Raw genomic sequence first — 12,922 nt, forward strand, 5'->3', positions numbered from 1 at the left:
TATGTAGTTATTATTTGTAGATTTGTTTTTGGTTTTTTCTTGCTCATTTTTCTTCAACATTTGGGTCTTACAGGGTTAATGCTGCTGTCATTTAGTCTCTTTGTTGAATCCTAATTTGGTGAAACAACCAAACCACTGTTTCAAATTCTGCAACTGTACTTAAAAAAAATGGGGATCTAATCTTACAGAATTTCAATTGAAATGCATTTTGTTTAAAGATAAGACAAGATAATCCTGTTTTGCTCGACACACCAGGGGAAATTCACAGTGTTACAGCAACAATACACATTTGTCTAATAATAATATTAATAAAATGTACAAGAATGGAAAATAAAAATGAATAAATACAGTAGTAATACACTGCAGACAGCAACAATGTAAAGCTTTGGAAAATAAATGTAAAACTACTGGATGTAGCTGATGATTTTATTCTGCTTTGAGATGATGCTGATGTTGTGATTTAAGTCCTGTTTATGCTACCATCAGCCAGTGATGCTGATGTCATTCAGTCTTACTGCAGATGGTATGAATATTAATTCTATTAGTATTGCATTGTATATTTAGTCTAAAAATGAAAGCACATAATGTCCACAGGTGTTGAAAATGTCCAAATCAACCGAAACAACTCTGTAGCTGTTTTGATTCAGCTATTTTTTCAAGTAAAAGTGTCAAATATTGTCTTGTTTAAGCACTAAAATGAGAGGATTTCCTGTCGTCTTTGTCCTATATGACAGTAAATTCAGCTTTTGTTGATTATTTTGAGCTGTTGGTTTGAGTTGGTACCAATTCATGTCATAATTTTGTTGCTAAAGAATGAAATTTTAAACACTTTTGGATTCCCATGAACACAGTTTCATATCAAATTGATACCTTCATGTACTGTAGCAGCTTCCAGTGGATTTGCAGATCAAACTGGGGGGGGGGGGGGGAGGATCATGGGCTTGTTTTTGGAAATCTAACTTCGGTTCTGCTCCAATCGCTCTGAAGCCTCCTGAGACCCGTTTTAATCGCGTCATCTGTTCCTTTGTGAGATCCTGCTCGGAGCTGAACGTGATCGATGTGCAGGAAAGTTCTGTTAGCAAGCACCAGTCAGGGTAAACCCAGCTGGAAGGTGAAGCCATTAAAGGACAAAGAATCATAAGTCCTTTCTTAAACTTCCTAGTAGAAAAATCTTGTTGCACACTATGTAGGAGCAAACACAATCTGTTGCGTCTCTGAGTCACGCTCCAGTTTTCTCTGCCGAGTCGCTTTTGGTTTGGATTCACACCCGAACACGGCTCAGATGGCGCATTATGCAAGTGTTCAGTGTTTCTCATAGATCAGAGCTGCTGGCAACGCACGCTGTTTGTCTGGCAAACCAAAGCACCGTATTCTGTCCGGCACGTGCTCTTAGAAGATTTCACATTCGCTCCAAATTACACCACTTAATATGCACAAACCAGCTCCAGCAGCACTGCAGAAGACTCTGCAATTAATATCACTGCTAAGGGCCTGAGAATACAAACTAGTACTCAAAATCAGTGTAAAGGTCAACGCAAAGTTATGGGACTTTTTGTTCCATAGCTGAAATTTTCCTTTAATTCTAACCAAACACCACATGGCATTTTTATAGAAAGATTCTTCTAAATATTATATTTACAACTGAGTAAAATTCAAAGTTATTTATAAAGATATTGTAGTAAACCTGCTGACTACTTTATATTAAATAAGTCAGAAAGCCTTGGAGTTAAAATTTGATCTATTGCCAAAAATAAACATCTGTCATGATTATCTCAATTTAATATAAAGGACAAAATCCAAACTATTTCTGAAAAAACTCAATTTATTATGATTTAGCTCTTTAGAAGGTGGTTGTTATTAAGTTGGGACGGTTATTTAGTTGACATTTTAGTGCTATCCAGTCGTTTTTTATTAATAAGTGATTATTTCCATAATAAGTAATGATTGAATTTGTAAAGACATGATCATAATGAACATAAAAAACTTTTTTTTTTTCCAACTTTTAATAAAAATGTATGCAAGATAAATCCCATGGACTTCAAAAGTCCCTCAGTTATAGGTTGATGCTTGAGTTTCTTGACTCTCTTGGCAAGTAAACATTGACTTTATTATTGAATTAACCAGACTTGATGAGGAAATGTATTATTTTAGAAGGTAATGACAGCCAGATTTGTCATTCAGCAGTCATTTCGGTGAACTACGTCAAGCAAAAACAGAAAACATTTGCTGTTCTGTCGTCTCTCTGAGGTGTAATGATATCCTGTCAGTTTCATACTATTGTAAAAACTGTAAAAATGATCGGTTTTATACAGCTATACAGTAATTTCCCACAAAACCACTGCGCCCTAGACTACACATTCTCCTCCACTCGTGTTCCGGGAACATTTTGCCCTGAGGGAATCCTAAAGCTGGAAGTGGTAAAAACCAAAGCAGCACTAATAATTCATAAATCCCATCAGCGCAATTCAAGAGAATACGAGCAGCAAGAAAAGGAGGCCATAAATAACCTCCATTACAGACAAACCTGGGGACCTGATCTTACAGAAGTTCAACTCAAATATAGATTTTATTAGTATTTTACAGGATATTTAGTGGGAAAATAAAAGCTCTTGCTGCACATTTTCCCCACAGATGTCAGAAATGTCTGATTAACCAATTAGCAACATTTTTTTCAAGCACAAATGTCAGATATTCTAGCCTAGCCGCGCTAGACAACCCACGGCAACGCATTTAATTCTCTGCCAGGGTGGGTCTAGTTACCCTCCATGAGGCTCGAGGCTGGATTCTCCTAAAACTGGCCGGACCAATCACCATGAAGTGTAGAGTCAGAAGGTGGGCGTAATGAAGTGACGACAGAGGCGTGACGATTCTGACAGAAACAACCGGCGCACAATAAACAGTTATCTTTGGACTCGGCTTTGGCCACAGCCCTTAAAGATTTGAAGCTAAAATTCAACTTGAAAGATAAACAAAGGACGGCACTGAAGTGTTTCATTGAGAAGAAAGACGTATTTGGACTTATGCCGACGGGATATGGCAAATCCTTAATATACCAGTTGGCTCCACTGGTTGGGAAGCTAATGGGACTTAGCCACAATCCGCCAGCGCTCGAGGAACTCCGTCAGCCTATTCGTTGCACTGATTGGTTGTATACCTACCCAATTGCTGCAGAGTGATTTGAAAGACAACCTTTTAGCCCGCCTCCCTCCCTGTTGAGCGGTCCTAGACCCTTGTTCCTTCAGAACATGGGTCTAGCGTGGCTAGGCTACAGATATTCTGCAGTTTAAGCACTAAAATGAAACGTTTTCTTTGTCCTATACAACACCTAATTAAATACCTTTTGATTTTGGGCCGTTATGTCACTGAGAGCTTATAAAAATTGCTCTTTTTCGATATTTTTAAAACACGTTATAAAGAAAACAATGAATTTCAAAGCATCTGTTCTTGCAGTTTGAGTTGGAAATAACGCATGTTCTAACTTTGTGGCTTGAAAATGAAACAGACAAACGACAGAAGGATGTTTGCATCTCGCTAACCACCCATAATGCTTCTGTCTGGTGTTTAGAGCACGTCACTGCATCCTGGGAGAGTTCGGCTGTTGCCTTCAACCGTCTCAGCAGTAATTAAATTACCACAAGAGAACGACGACTTCTCTTGCAGTTATTGACTAGAGAGGAGATCCAGAAGCAGCTCGTGCAGTCAGACGTCACTTTTCTGAAACATATTTCTGATTAGAATCAACAACAGCAGCAACAAAACGGTGGAAAGTCGAGCCACGTGTCTGTGAAATAAAACCACAGCCTTCAGTGGGTTTGACAAATTGCTCGAGTTAAGGTTTTAGCACAGACAATAAAATGCAAATTTAGCGTTTGTTATGAAAGTCTCCTGCATGCAAACCTGCGACTTCACACGAAACAAAACGCTCTCTCTACTCCACGAGAGTTCTTTTCATTTCAGAGCCTGATTGCTGACTTGAGTGTTTTTCTTTTGTCGTTTAATTCTGGTCACAAATCAGAGATGCACTGTCAAATGAGAGCGCAGTATTACTGATCATACTTTCATCTCTTTGCGTCTCTGAGCTCAGCGGGCTGTTGAGGAAAAGCAGGATCCGCTTCATTGTTTCTCTGCTTTTAAAAAGAAAAAAAATGTAATTCCTCATTACAATAGCAGAGAGGCGTGCAGGGGGTTGGTAGCCAGGCCTCATTATGTGGTAAAGTCTCAGCACTCGAGGCGTTCTATACGGCAGCCTGCTCAGTGCTGATTTGAAGGAGGCTCGTTCCTCTTGGATTCACGATTCAGCGAGCCGGAGGAGACGAGAGCCGCCTATAGAAGATGGTTAACACAAACACACGGCGGAGTTGCCTCATTTTGCTCCAACTCTCATCTTTTTTCAACAGAAAGTGTAATATAATAGCTTCGTGTGAGCAGAAGGTGGAGCAGAGGCTTCCAGAACTGCATCTAAACACGACATTTAGCATCTATTTCTGTTAAGTCGTCACGTATCTGTCATGTTTTAGCTGCTGTGTTGTTCTGCTGATGTACAAAAACACTGAAGGAAGAGAAATCCACCCATCCTTTCCTTCATCTACAGCAGGGGTGTAAAACATGAGGCCCGTGGGCCGAAACCGGTCCTCCAGAGGGTCCAATCCGGCCCTCAAAGTGTAAAAATTACAGAGAAGACATTAACTGCAGACTGTAAATTAGTAAAACTATAAATTTAAAATAATTTCTAGACCATGACGAGTTATTTTACGATTGTAAAATAAAATACCAGATTGTTCATTCTTGTTTTGTGTCTCATTTTTGTAATATTTTGTCTTTTTTTGTCGTTTTGGTTCTTGTTTTTGTCGTTTTGTATTTTCTTTTTATCTTGCTTGTGTGTTTTTTGTTGAATTTTTTAGGCCTTGTTATTTTTTGTCAATTTTTGTCTCGTTTGTGTCCATTTTTTGTCACTTTGTAACTATTTTGTCTAATTTTTTGTTTTGTTTTGTGTCGTTTGCCACATTTTTTTTTGTCATTTTGTAACTCATTTTTGTAATATCTTGGTCTAACTTTTCGTTTGTCGCATGTTTTTGTTGTTTAGGTTTTGGTTTTTGTCATTTTGTGTTTCCTTTTTGTCTCACTTGTGTGTTTTTTGTCCATTTTTTTGCATTTTGTTCCTTTTTTGTCATTTTTTTTGTCTCATTTGCATCCATTTCTTGTCCCTTTGTAACTATTTTGTCAAATTTTTCATACTGTTTCAGGTCATTTGTCTCATTTTTTTGTCATATTCTGACTCATTTTTGGAATATTTTGTCTTTTTTTGTCGTTTTGTTTCTCGTTTTTGTTGTTTTGTGTTTCGGTTTTGGCTTGCTTGTGTTGTCTGCCTATTTTTGGTCATTTTTTTGTTGCACTTAATTTGTTGTTTTGTGCAGCATTTTTGTCGCTTCTTGTTTTTTGTCTCGCTCGTGTTCATCTGCTTTTGTCATTTTGTTTCTCGCTTTTTGTCCATTATGTTGTCGCTTTGTAACTTTTTTTGTCAAATGTTTTGTCTCTCGTCTCATTTTTGTAATATTCTGTCTTGTTTTTTGTCTTTTTTGTCATTTTGATCATAAAGTAAAACACTCTATGATTCAGTTCCAGATAACTGTGAATAAACATTGTGTTCCTTTGTAGACAGTCTGTGATCTGGAAGCTGTAATGTGTAAATTATATTTAACTGACACTGTCAGAATGTGCTTTTTTGCTCTAAAGCAAAGGAAACAATTGGAGTTGTGGCTATTTATCAGTAATTCTGCTCTGATTTCACTGGTCGGGCCCAGGTCAGATTTAATTGGGATGAATGTTGAACATGAACTAAGATGAGTTTTATGCCCCTGATCTGCAGCTTCTTCACAACAAAGACAGAACATCTTTTCATGGGACCATTCATAATTCACAGAATGACTTCTCTCTTTGTATCTACATATCTCCACATGAGGCACCCGAGAAACCCCTGCACATCACCACTGCATCGTTAATCCTGCTCTCACGCAACACGTTCACCGTCCTCCCGAGAGAAGCCATCAGATACTTCGTGAGCATTAATCACTCGCTGCTTTTCGCATTTTACATCCCGTTAAATGGAGTCGCGAGCGCATGAATAGGAAATTAACAGCAGCAACATTTCCCTTCGTTTGTCAGCGCTGTTTTCCAGGCAGAATGCTGCTTCTGTGTTTCCCTCCGAGACTTTTAGAGGGGAGGGCTTGCTTTGAAGTGACGAGGTAACGCCGCAACACATTAATCAAATGAAACAGTCTGCATGGGGAAATGCATTAAATTCACATTTAGTGCAAATCTCATTTGAATTGGAGTTAAAATGTGGTTTTCTACAGAGGAAAAAAGGCCAAGGAAGCAACAGCTATGATTGTAGATTACTGTACATACAGCAGGGGTGAAAGTAAGCCGGAACGGTTCGGAACTGCGTACCGGCAAAAGATCTGGTGGCGGAACGCAGTTCCGGGAAAAGATCTGCTGGCGGTACGCCGCTCTTCCACCGGTATCTATGGGTACGCCGGTACGCCGCCCGGCCTGCCTGCTATCCATAGATATCGACCGGAGTTCACTCAGCAGTACGTGAGTGCGCATGCGTGTCTACTTCCGTAACACAGCGATTGTTATGGTCAGTAGCAGCCAATAGCAAATAGGTGCGCTTGATTTATTGCATTGGGACGAGCAATAAATTACACGTGAAATTCCACACGTTCTTGTGATTGGCTGAAAAACTTTCAACAGGATTTACAACGGTTAGCATCGACGGAATGGGGTGAAAGTAAGCCGGAACGGTCCGGAACTATTACTAATAGTTCCGGCAAGAATTTAAAACTACTTTCACCCCTGACATACAGTTGTGTGTTCATACATTGCAAATCATGCCAGAAATATTCTTGGTTCCTGCTGCTGGCGACGCACCCAGAGGAGCAATCCCTGCAGGGTGAGTTCATCCAGTCAAGTTCAATCACGCCATGAAGCCTAAAAGATGCAGCTCCACCTGACCTTGGGTATTTATAGGCTTTATAAGGAGAGCAAAGCAATAAAACTGAAGGATCAGTTCCACCAAGGCTGCAGAAATCCCAAAACATGCCGCCTGTCTGAACCGAGCCGTCAAAGCTGCAGCACACACTCATGTCTGCAATCACCCCCTCAAAGAGATTTTAATTGAGTTTAAATTAGCCGTGTCATCCAATTAGCTGTGTGTTTGCCTTACTCACCGTTTTTGTCTGCCCGGCGGAAGATCTGCAATGAAAGGAGAAGATCATGTTCAGGTTTTTGAAGATGGAGTTGTTGCTTAAATGACAAAGACACAAAAGAACACAAGGATGTACATTATCTTCACCCAGGCGGTTTATAGCAGGGGTGTCAAACTCATTTTAGCTCAGGTTCCACATTCAGGATAGTTTGATCTCCAATAAAATCACAGCATAATAACCAAAAATAACAACTCCAAGTGTTTAATTGGTTTTAGTGCAAAAAAAAAAAGGTATCTTTTTTTTAAAAAATTATCTTTTTACAAAACATCATGAACAACCTGAAAATTCTAATGAAAAACAAGCTCAGTTTCAACACATTACGCCTCAGTTTATCATTTACACATTAAAACTTTCAGATCACAGTGTTTTTACAAAAGAACACAACATTTAGTCACAGATATCTGGAACTGAACAATGTAGTATTTTACTTTGTGATCAAAACAACACAAAAAACACAACAAAAACAAGACAAAATATTATCAAAACGAGACGCATAACAAAAAGGAGACACAAACTGGCAAAAAAAAGAGAAACAAACTGGCAAAAAACAGTCAGAAAAAAAGACAAAAAATAACAAAAACAACACTAAATATTACAAAAATGAGACAAGTGACACAAAACAAACAAAAAATTGACAAAAAGGTTACAAAGCGACAAAAAAATGGACAAAACCGAGACAAAAAATGACACAAAACAACCACAAAAAAGACAAAAAGGAAACCCGAAACAACAAAAACAAGAAATAAAACGACAAAAGCGTGAGAAAAATGACAAGTCAGACCAAAAAAATAAACTAAAACAAGACAAAATGACAGAAGAACAATGAACAATCTATTTTACTTTATGATCTAAACAACTTGTCATGGTCGAGAAATTATTTTAAATTTATAGCGTCACAAAATTGACATTTTGCGGTGAATGTTCTCTAATTTTCACACTGTGAGGGCCGGATTGGACCCTCTGGAGGACCAGTTTTGGCCCCCGGGCCGCATGTTTGACACCCCTGGATTAGATGTTCAGCTGAAATCTGGGATCAGTGCAGCACAAACACACAAAAAGATGTTTGGAAACGCAATGACACAGGAACATAAACGTGTGAAGCAATCCATCTGCTTTAGAGCTTTTTCCTCTTTCTTTATGCGCAGGGGAACATTTAAGCGGTTCTGTAATTTCCTCATTTCAATAACAAAAGCGACAGGAGACATCTCACGGAATGAAATGCTGACATTTGTGAGCCCCCAAGAGGAGCTCTGGAACGATAGCTTTTATGTTTATGTTTCCAGCCACTAAAAACGATCATGCTGCTCTGAGATATTCTCCAGTTTTGAGGGGAAAAAGCCCACAAAATGTGCATTAATGTGCCATCTTGGCATTTCTAAGCTCATCTCCGTGTAACACCAGACCTGTGACGGAAAAAGATCCGTCTGTGGAGCGCGAGGCGTTCGATCAGAGCGACACCTCATTCATTTCAGCTTCGTTTTTTTGCCCCCTTTTTCACCGCTCGGTCACCATCACGAGCACCGACGGAGTCCAGCAGCTGCTCGATTAACTCCACCTTCAGACTGAAGCGGTAAAGTCACATCCAGATGTCACCTTTCAAGCACATCGGACTGTGAAGGCCTCGACACGCTGGGCTCCCATTCAACTCATCTAAAGCATCCTCCTCCATTCTACACACATTTACTGAACCTTAACTGCAACAGAGAGTAAAAGAAATGCACTGAATTTCTTAGGATGTTGTAGACGGTTTAAGTCATCCTTTACAAACCATGCGAGCTCGTCCTGAAGACTACATCGCTCCAACAGTTGGTTTTCGTTCGTTTTTGTCGGGTAAAACAGCATCACTGGGAATCTGATGTCCTTTGATGTTGATTCTACAGCGAGATTCAAGAGAAGTGGGTTCTTAATTGGTAGCTGCTTTCTTTTTAAATGCAACCTGACAGTGGGAATTAACCCTCGTGTCGTCCTGCAGGCCAAAATTGACACGTTTTAAAGTTTGAGGTTATGGAAAAATAAATATATTTTCACAGTGAAACTTCTGATGTCCACATTTTCAACATTTCTAGGAAATCTTTGAACATTTTTTGGTGGAAAAAAACGAGAAATGTTGAAGATGCACACAAAAAAACACAAAATCCAGTGAATTTCGCTGGATTTTGGTTGATTTATATGTGAATGTTCTTAAAGAAAATAAGTTTTACTGATATATATGTAATCACTTTAGATATTTTTTGGAAGATTTTTACTCATTTTTGAAAATATTTACAAGAATTTTCTTGTCGAATTTGGGTGATTTTTTTAAAATAAATTTTTAAGGGAAATTTTTAAAGAATTATTGGAATTTTCTTCCTGAAGATTTTGCAAATTTTCAGAAATTTGGGGAATTTTTTTGCTGAATTTTTGGATTTTTTTCAGACAAGGAAACAATAATTTTGTGTCAGTAAATGAGGACAACGGGAGGCTTAAAGAAGCATCAAAAACAACTGAACAACACTAATATCTGAGAAGACAAAGGCTCAAAACAAAAATAAAATGAAGCATAGAAAGCATGCGAGCTGAAACAGCAAATATTAGTTATGCTCTTTTGATTTCTGTCCATTTGAAGTAAGCTACAGATGAAATTATTTGTCAGAAAGCTCTGTGTTTAATCCAAAATGGGTCCAATACCAAGTTCAATAAGGTTATTTGTGGTCCAAGCTAGAAAGAATTGAAATTAAATGGACAAAACCTTTCCAAACAGTGGCTGGAACACATTAAGGTGCTTTCATGACGTCTGTAGGCAACAATACAACACTCAGACCACCTCTCCAGACCACAGAGAGGTTCGTCAATCTAAGACACCTCGGAGGAAACAACAGGAAGCAGCTCCATAAAATCTGGAAAACAATCGGGAGCAATAAACTGTGGAGAAACCTGGGCTAGAGATTTACTGGCCTTTATTTCTCCTTTATGTTACATGGGAGGCTGGCGGCGTCCCACAGAGCTGCTGGAGATCTTCTAAAAGCAGCAGCAGCTCTATGGACGCTGCTCAGTCAGTCCTCGAGCATCTACAGCGTCTCATTTCAGGCGGATTATTACCTCCAAAAGAGCAGCAACACACTTGTCAGGAATGTGAAACATTCGCACAACTGTGAGTCTGTAAAACCAGGCAGCGAGTCCTTCAGCCTGTCAAATTAAATAGATAAACCACACAAAAAGCCTCCTCAAGAGAGCTGTAAAGAACCTGAACAGAGGCTGAAAAGCACAGAAAAAGGCTCAGTTTCCTGTGAAAGGCTGGAAATGTGAATGTGGCACGATTCGGCAGATGAATTAAACGATGCAGAAAAAGTGCAGTTTATGTGTGTGTTTGGACTAAAGACATCATGACGACATTAAAGTAGGAAAAGTTGAGATCCTGTTCTTCATGTTCTGCATGCAGATTAAATGAGCATCCATCAGCTATAGGTTCAGTGGAGGAAAGCGTGTTTGCAGTGTGCAGAACTGCACTTCAACCAAACATGCACTCGCTGCAGTCTAGTTTCCCCTTTGGGCCGGACAATAATCCGCCTCGAGGAACCTGAATTTAATTTACAGCCAGCTGTCAGGAAGTCTAAAGCTGGGAAATGATGCCACTAATGCACTCTTGTTCGGTCTTCTATCATCTGGAGGAAGCATCCTCAGCAAAAAACGCCACAACGGCTCCAATATATATGTAATATAACACTAAATGGACGTGTTTACTTGCTTTTATAGTGAAAGGATGAGATTTCTTTTTGTCACACTGTGGCAGAAGAAAGAAGCAGGCAGCAGAGTTGCATTGTGATGATATCCTGTTATATAGCCTGAATGAATAATTCACTACAGGATCTTTTCTATTTTTAAAAAGGCATTTTCACTCACACTCTATGCATGTTTCATGGAGCACACAACCAGTGCCATGAATCTTATTGTATGAAAACTAGGAAACAGACGATCCCTAATGAAAAAAGAAGGGAATTCAGGCATCAAAGCTGTTCATCAGATGGAGCACCTCCTGTATTATTGATGCCCTGATGGGCAAACACTCACCTTTCTTACATAATAGAGCGTCTGACGTGCATCACCTCGCTGTGAACCATTCACGTAGAGAAGAATGAAGGACAGATTTATGTTGGGCATTTGTGCAAAGACTCCCCCAAAGGTGGAAATGAGCAAAACAGGTCTAAAAATGGATGCAAGCGTGCAGAAAATTAACCAAAAAACGACATACACCGGACTAGAAACCCTTCTGCAGCTGCAACATCACAGAGTGTACTCACGTCCTGGAAGATTGAGACGCCTTGGTTCTGGTTGTGGTCGAGCTCCTGCTGCTTTCTCAAGTGTTCGTGTTTGGCGGACTGAAGACACATGGTGATGAGCTCCGTACAGGCCAGCATCTTGCAGCTTTCGATACGATTTTGCCTGCTTTCTTAGTGAAAATGAAAAGAGAGATTGTCCTGTGCGCTTGTGGAGAGGTTCGTCCTTGTCGGGGGGGAGGAGGAGGAGGATGCTGGAGGATGATGATGCGGCTGGTCCTGTGATCCAGTCAGGAGGAGATGCGCCCAGCCTGCTGCCCTCTGCCTGCTGCCTGTACCGTCGACAGAAGAGAGAGAGAGAGAGAGAGAGAGAGAGAGAGAGAGAGAGAGAGAGAGAGAGAGAGAGAGAAAAGAAAAACTCCGCCTCCACGCGACGACGATTCATAAAAGCCCGAGGAAAGAACGCACCATCTGCTGGTGAAAAGACTCACACCGTCAGAGACACGGTTAATTACAGGGCTGGCTGACAGGGAAGGAGTTTAACAGAGGGAGAAAGCAGAACAAAGCAGAGAAAAACAGCCTCCGTTTACCTCCTTGCTCTGTCAATACCCCAATTAAGAGAGCTAATGAGACCCAATCATGGCAGTGAAGAGGGACGTCAGTGTGGGAAAATGAGACATTTATATGTGGATTTTATAACATTGGAAGCCATAATATTCACAGTAATAAGAATAGAAATATCTCTTTCAATATCCTTATTATATCCCCATAATATTTCTCCAGTCCTAAATGTGCCAAAGGACTCCATAGAGCCTCTTTCTTCTTGTAATAAAATGCGTTTATTATCATCACAGGGCTCGTATCATTTCAGAATACAAACATCCAATCGCCTTTGTATAGTTTCAAGCAAACAACATATTTGCATCAGTTTGTCAACAATCATACATGTGACTGCACACATGAGCACACCTTATTGTGTTATGTAATATGCATCACACTACAAGTCATTAGCAAGCAACAAAGCTCACAAAGACGTGCTAATCTCATGATGTGTCCTCGTAGGAATTCCTAGTTTCTGCACACGCCTGCATTATTTGTCTACAAATAAACAGCGGCTGTGTGACTATTCGTATCTATTTATGTTTACCGGATGTTATTAAGTTTTACAGTGCACTGGATAAAAATAGAAAAGCAGCAAGCAAACAATGTTTTATTTCTGACTTAAAGAAAAAGATAGGTGCCTACTTGGGTGCACTTTCATTCACTTAACCCTACTGTTGTCCCCATTTTTACCAAAAAGTGTCGTTTCCTTGTCTGAAAAAAATCCAAAAACAGAGCAAAAAAAATTCCCCAAATTTCTGAAAATTTGCAAAACCTTCAGGAAGAGAACTCCAATAATTC

At 39.6% G+C, this 12,922-nt stretch overlaps 1 protein-coding gene across 1 annotated transcript in view; it reads right to left on the reverse strand.

Annotated features, from left to right (window-relative positions):
* The window catches only part of LOC110969822 (N-terminal EF-hand calcium-binding protein 1-like), a 30,083-nt gene extending 18,206 nt beyond the window's left edge, over window positions 1–11,877 (reverse strand). Inside the window, exons 1-2 of the mRNA XM_022219996.2 lie at window positions 11,546–11,877; window positions 7,230–7,254 (exon numbers count right to left, since the gene is read on the reverse strand). Of these exons, the coding sequence (XP_022075688.1) occupies window positions 7,230–7,254; window positions 11,546–11,662 (142 nt within the window). The 5' untranslated portion in view covers window positions 11,663–11,877. The remainder of the gene's footprint in view (window positions 1–7,229; window positions 7,255–11,545) is intronic.
* Window positions 11,878–12,922: the final 1,045 nt, after the last annotated feature.

This window comes from Acanthochromis polyacanthus, chromosome 6, assembly GCF_021347895.1.
Source record: "Acanthochromis polyacanthus isolate Apoly-LR-REF ecotype Palm Island chromosome 6, KAUST_Apoly_ChrSc, whole genome shotgun sequence".
NCBI classification, from domain to species: domain Eukaryota; kingdom Metazoa; phylum Chordata; class Actinopteri; family Pomacentridae; genus Acanthochromis; species Acanthochromis polyacanthus.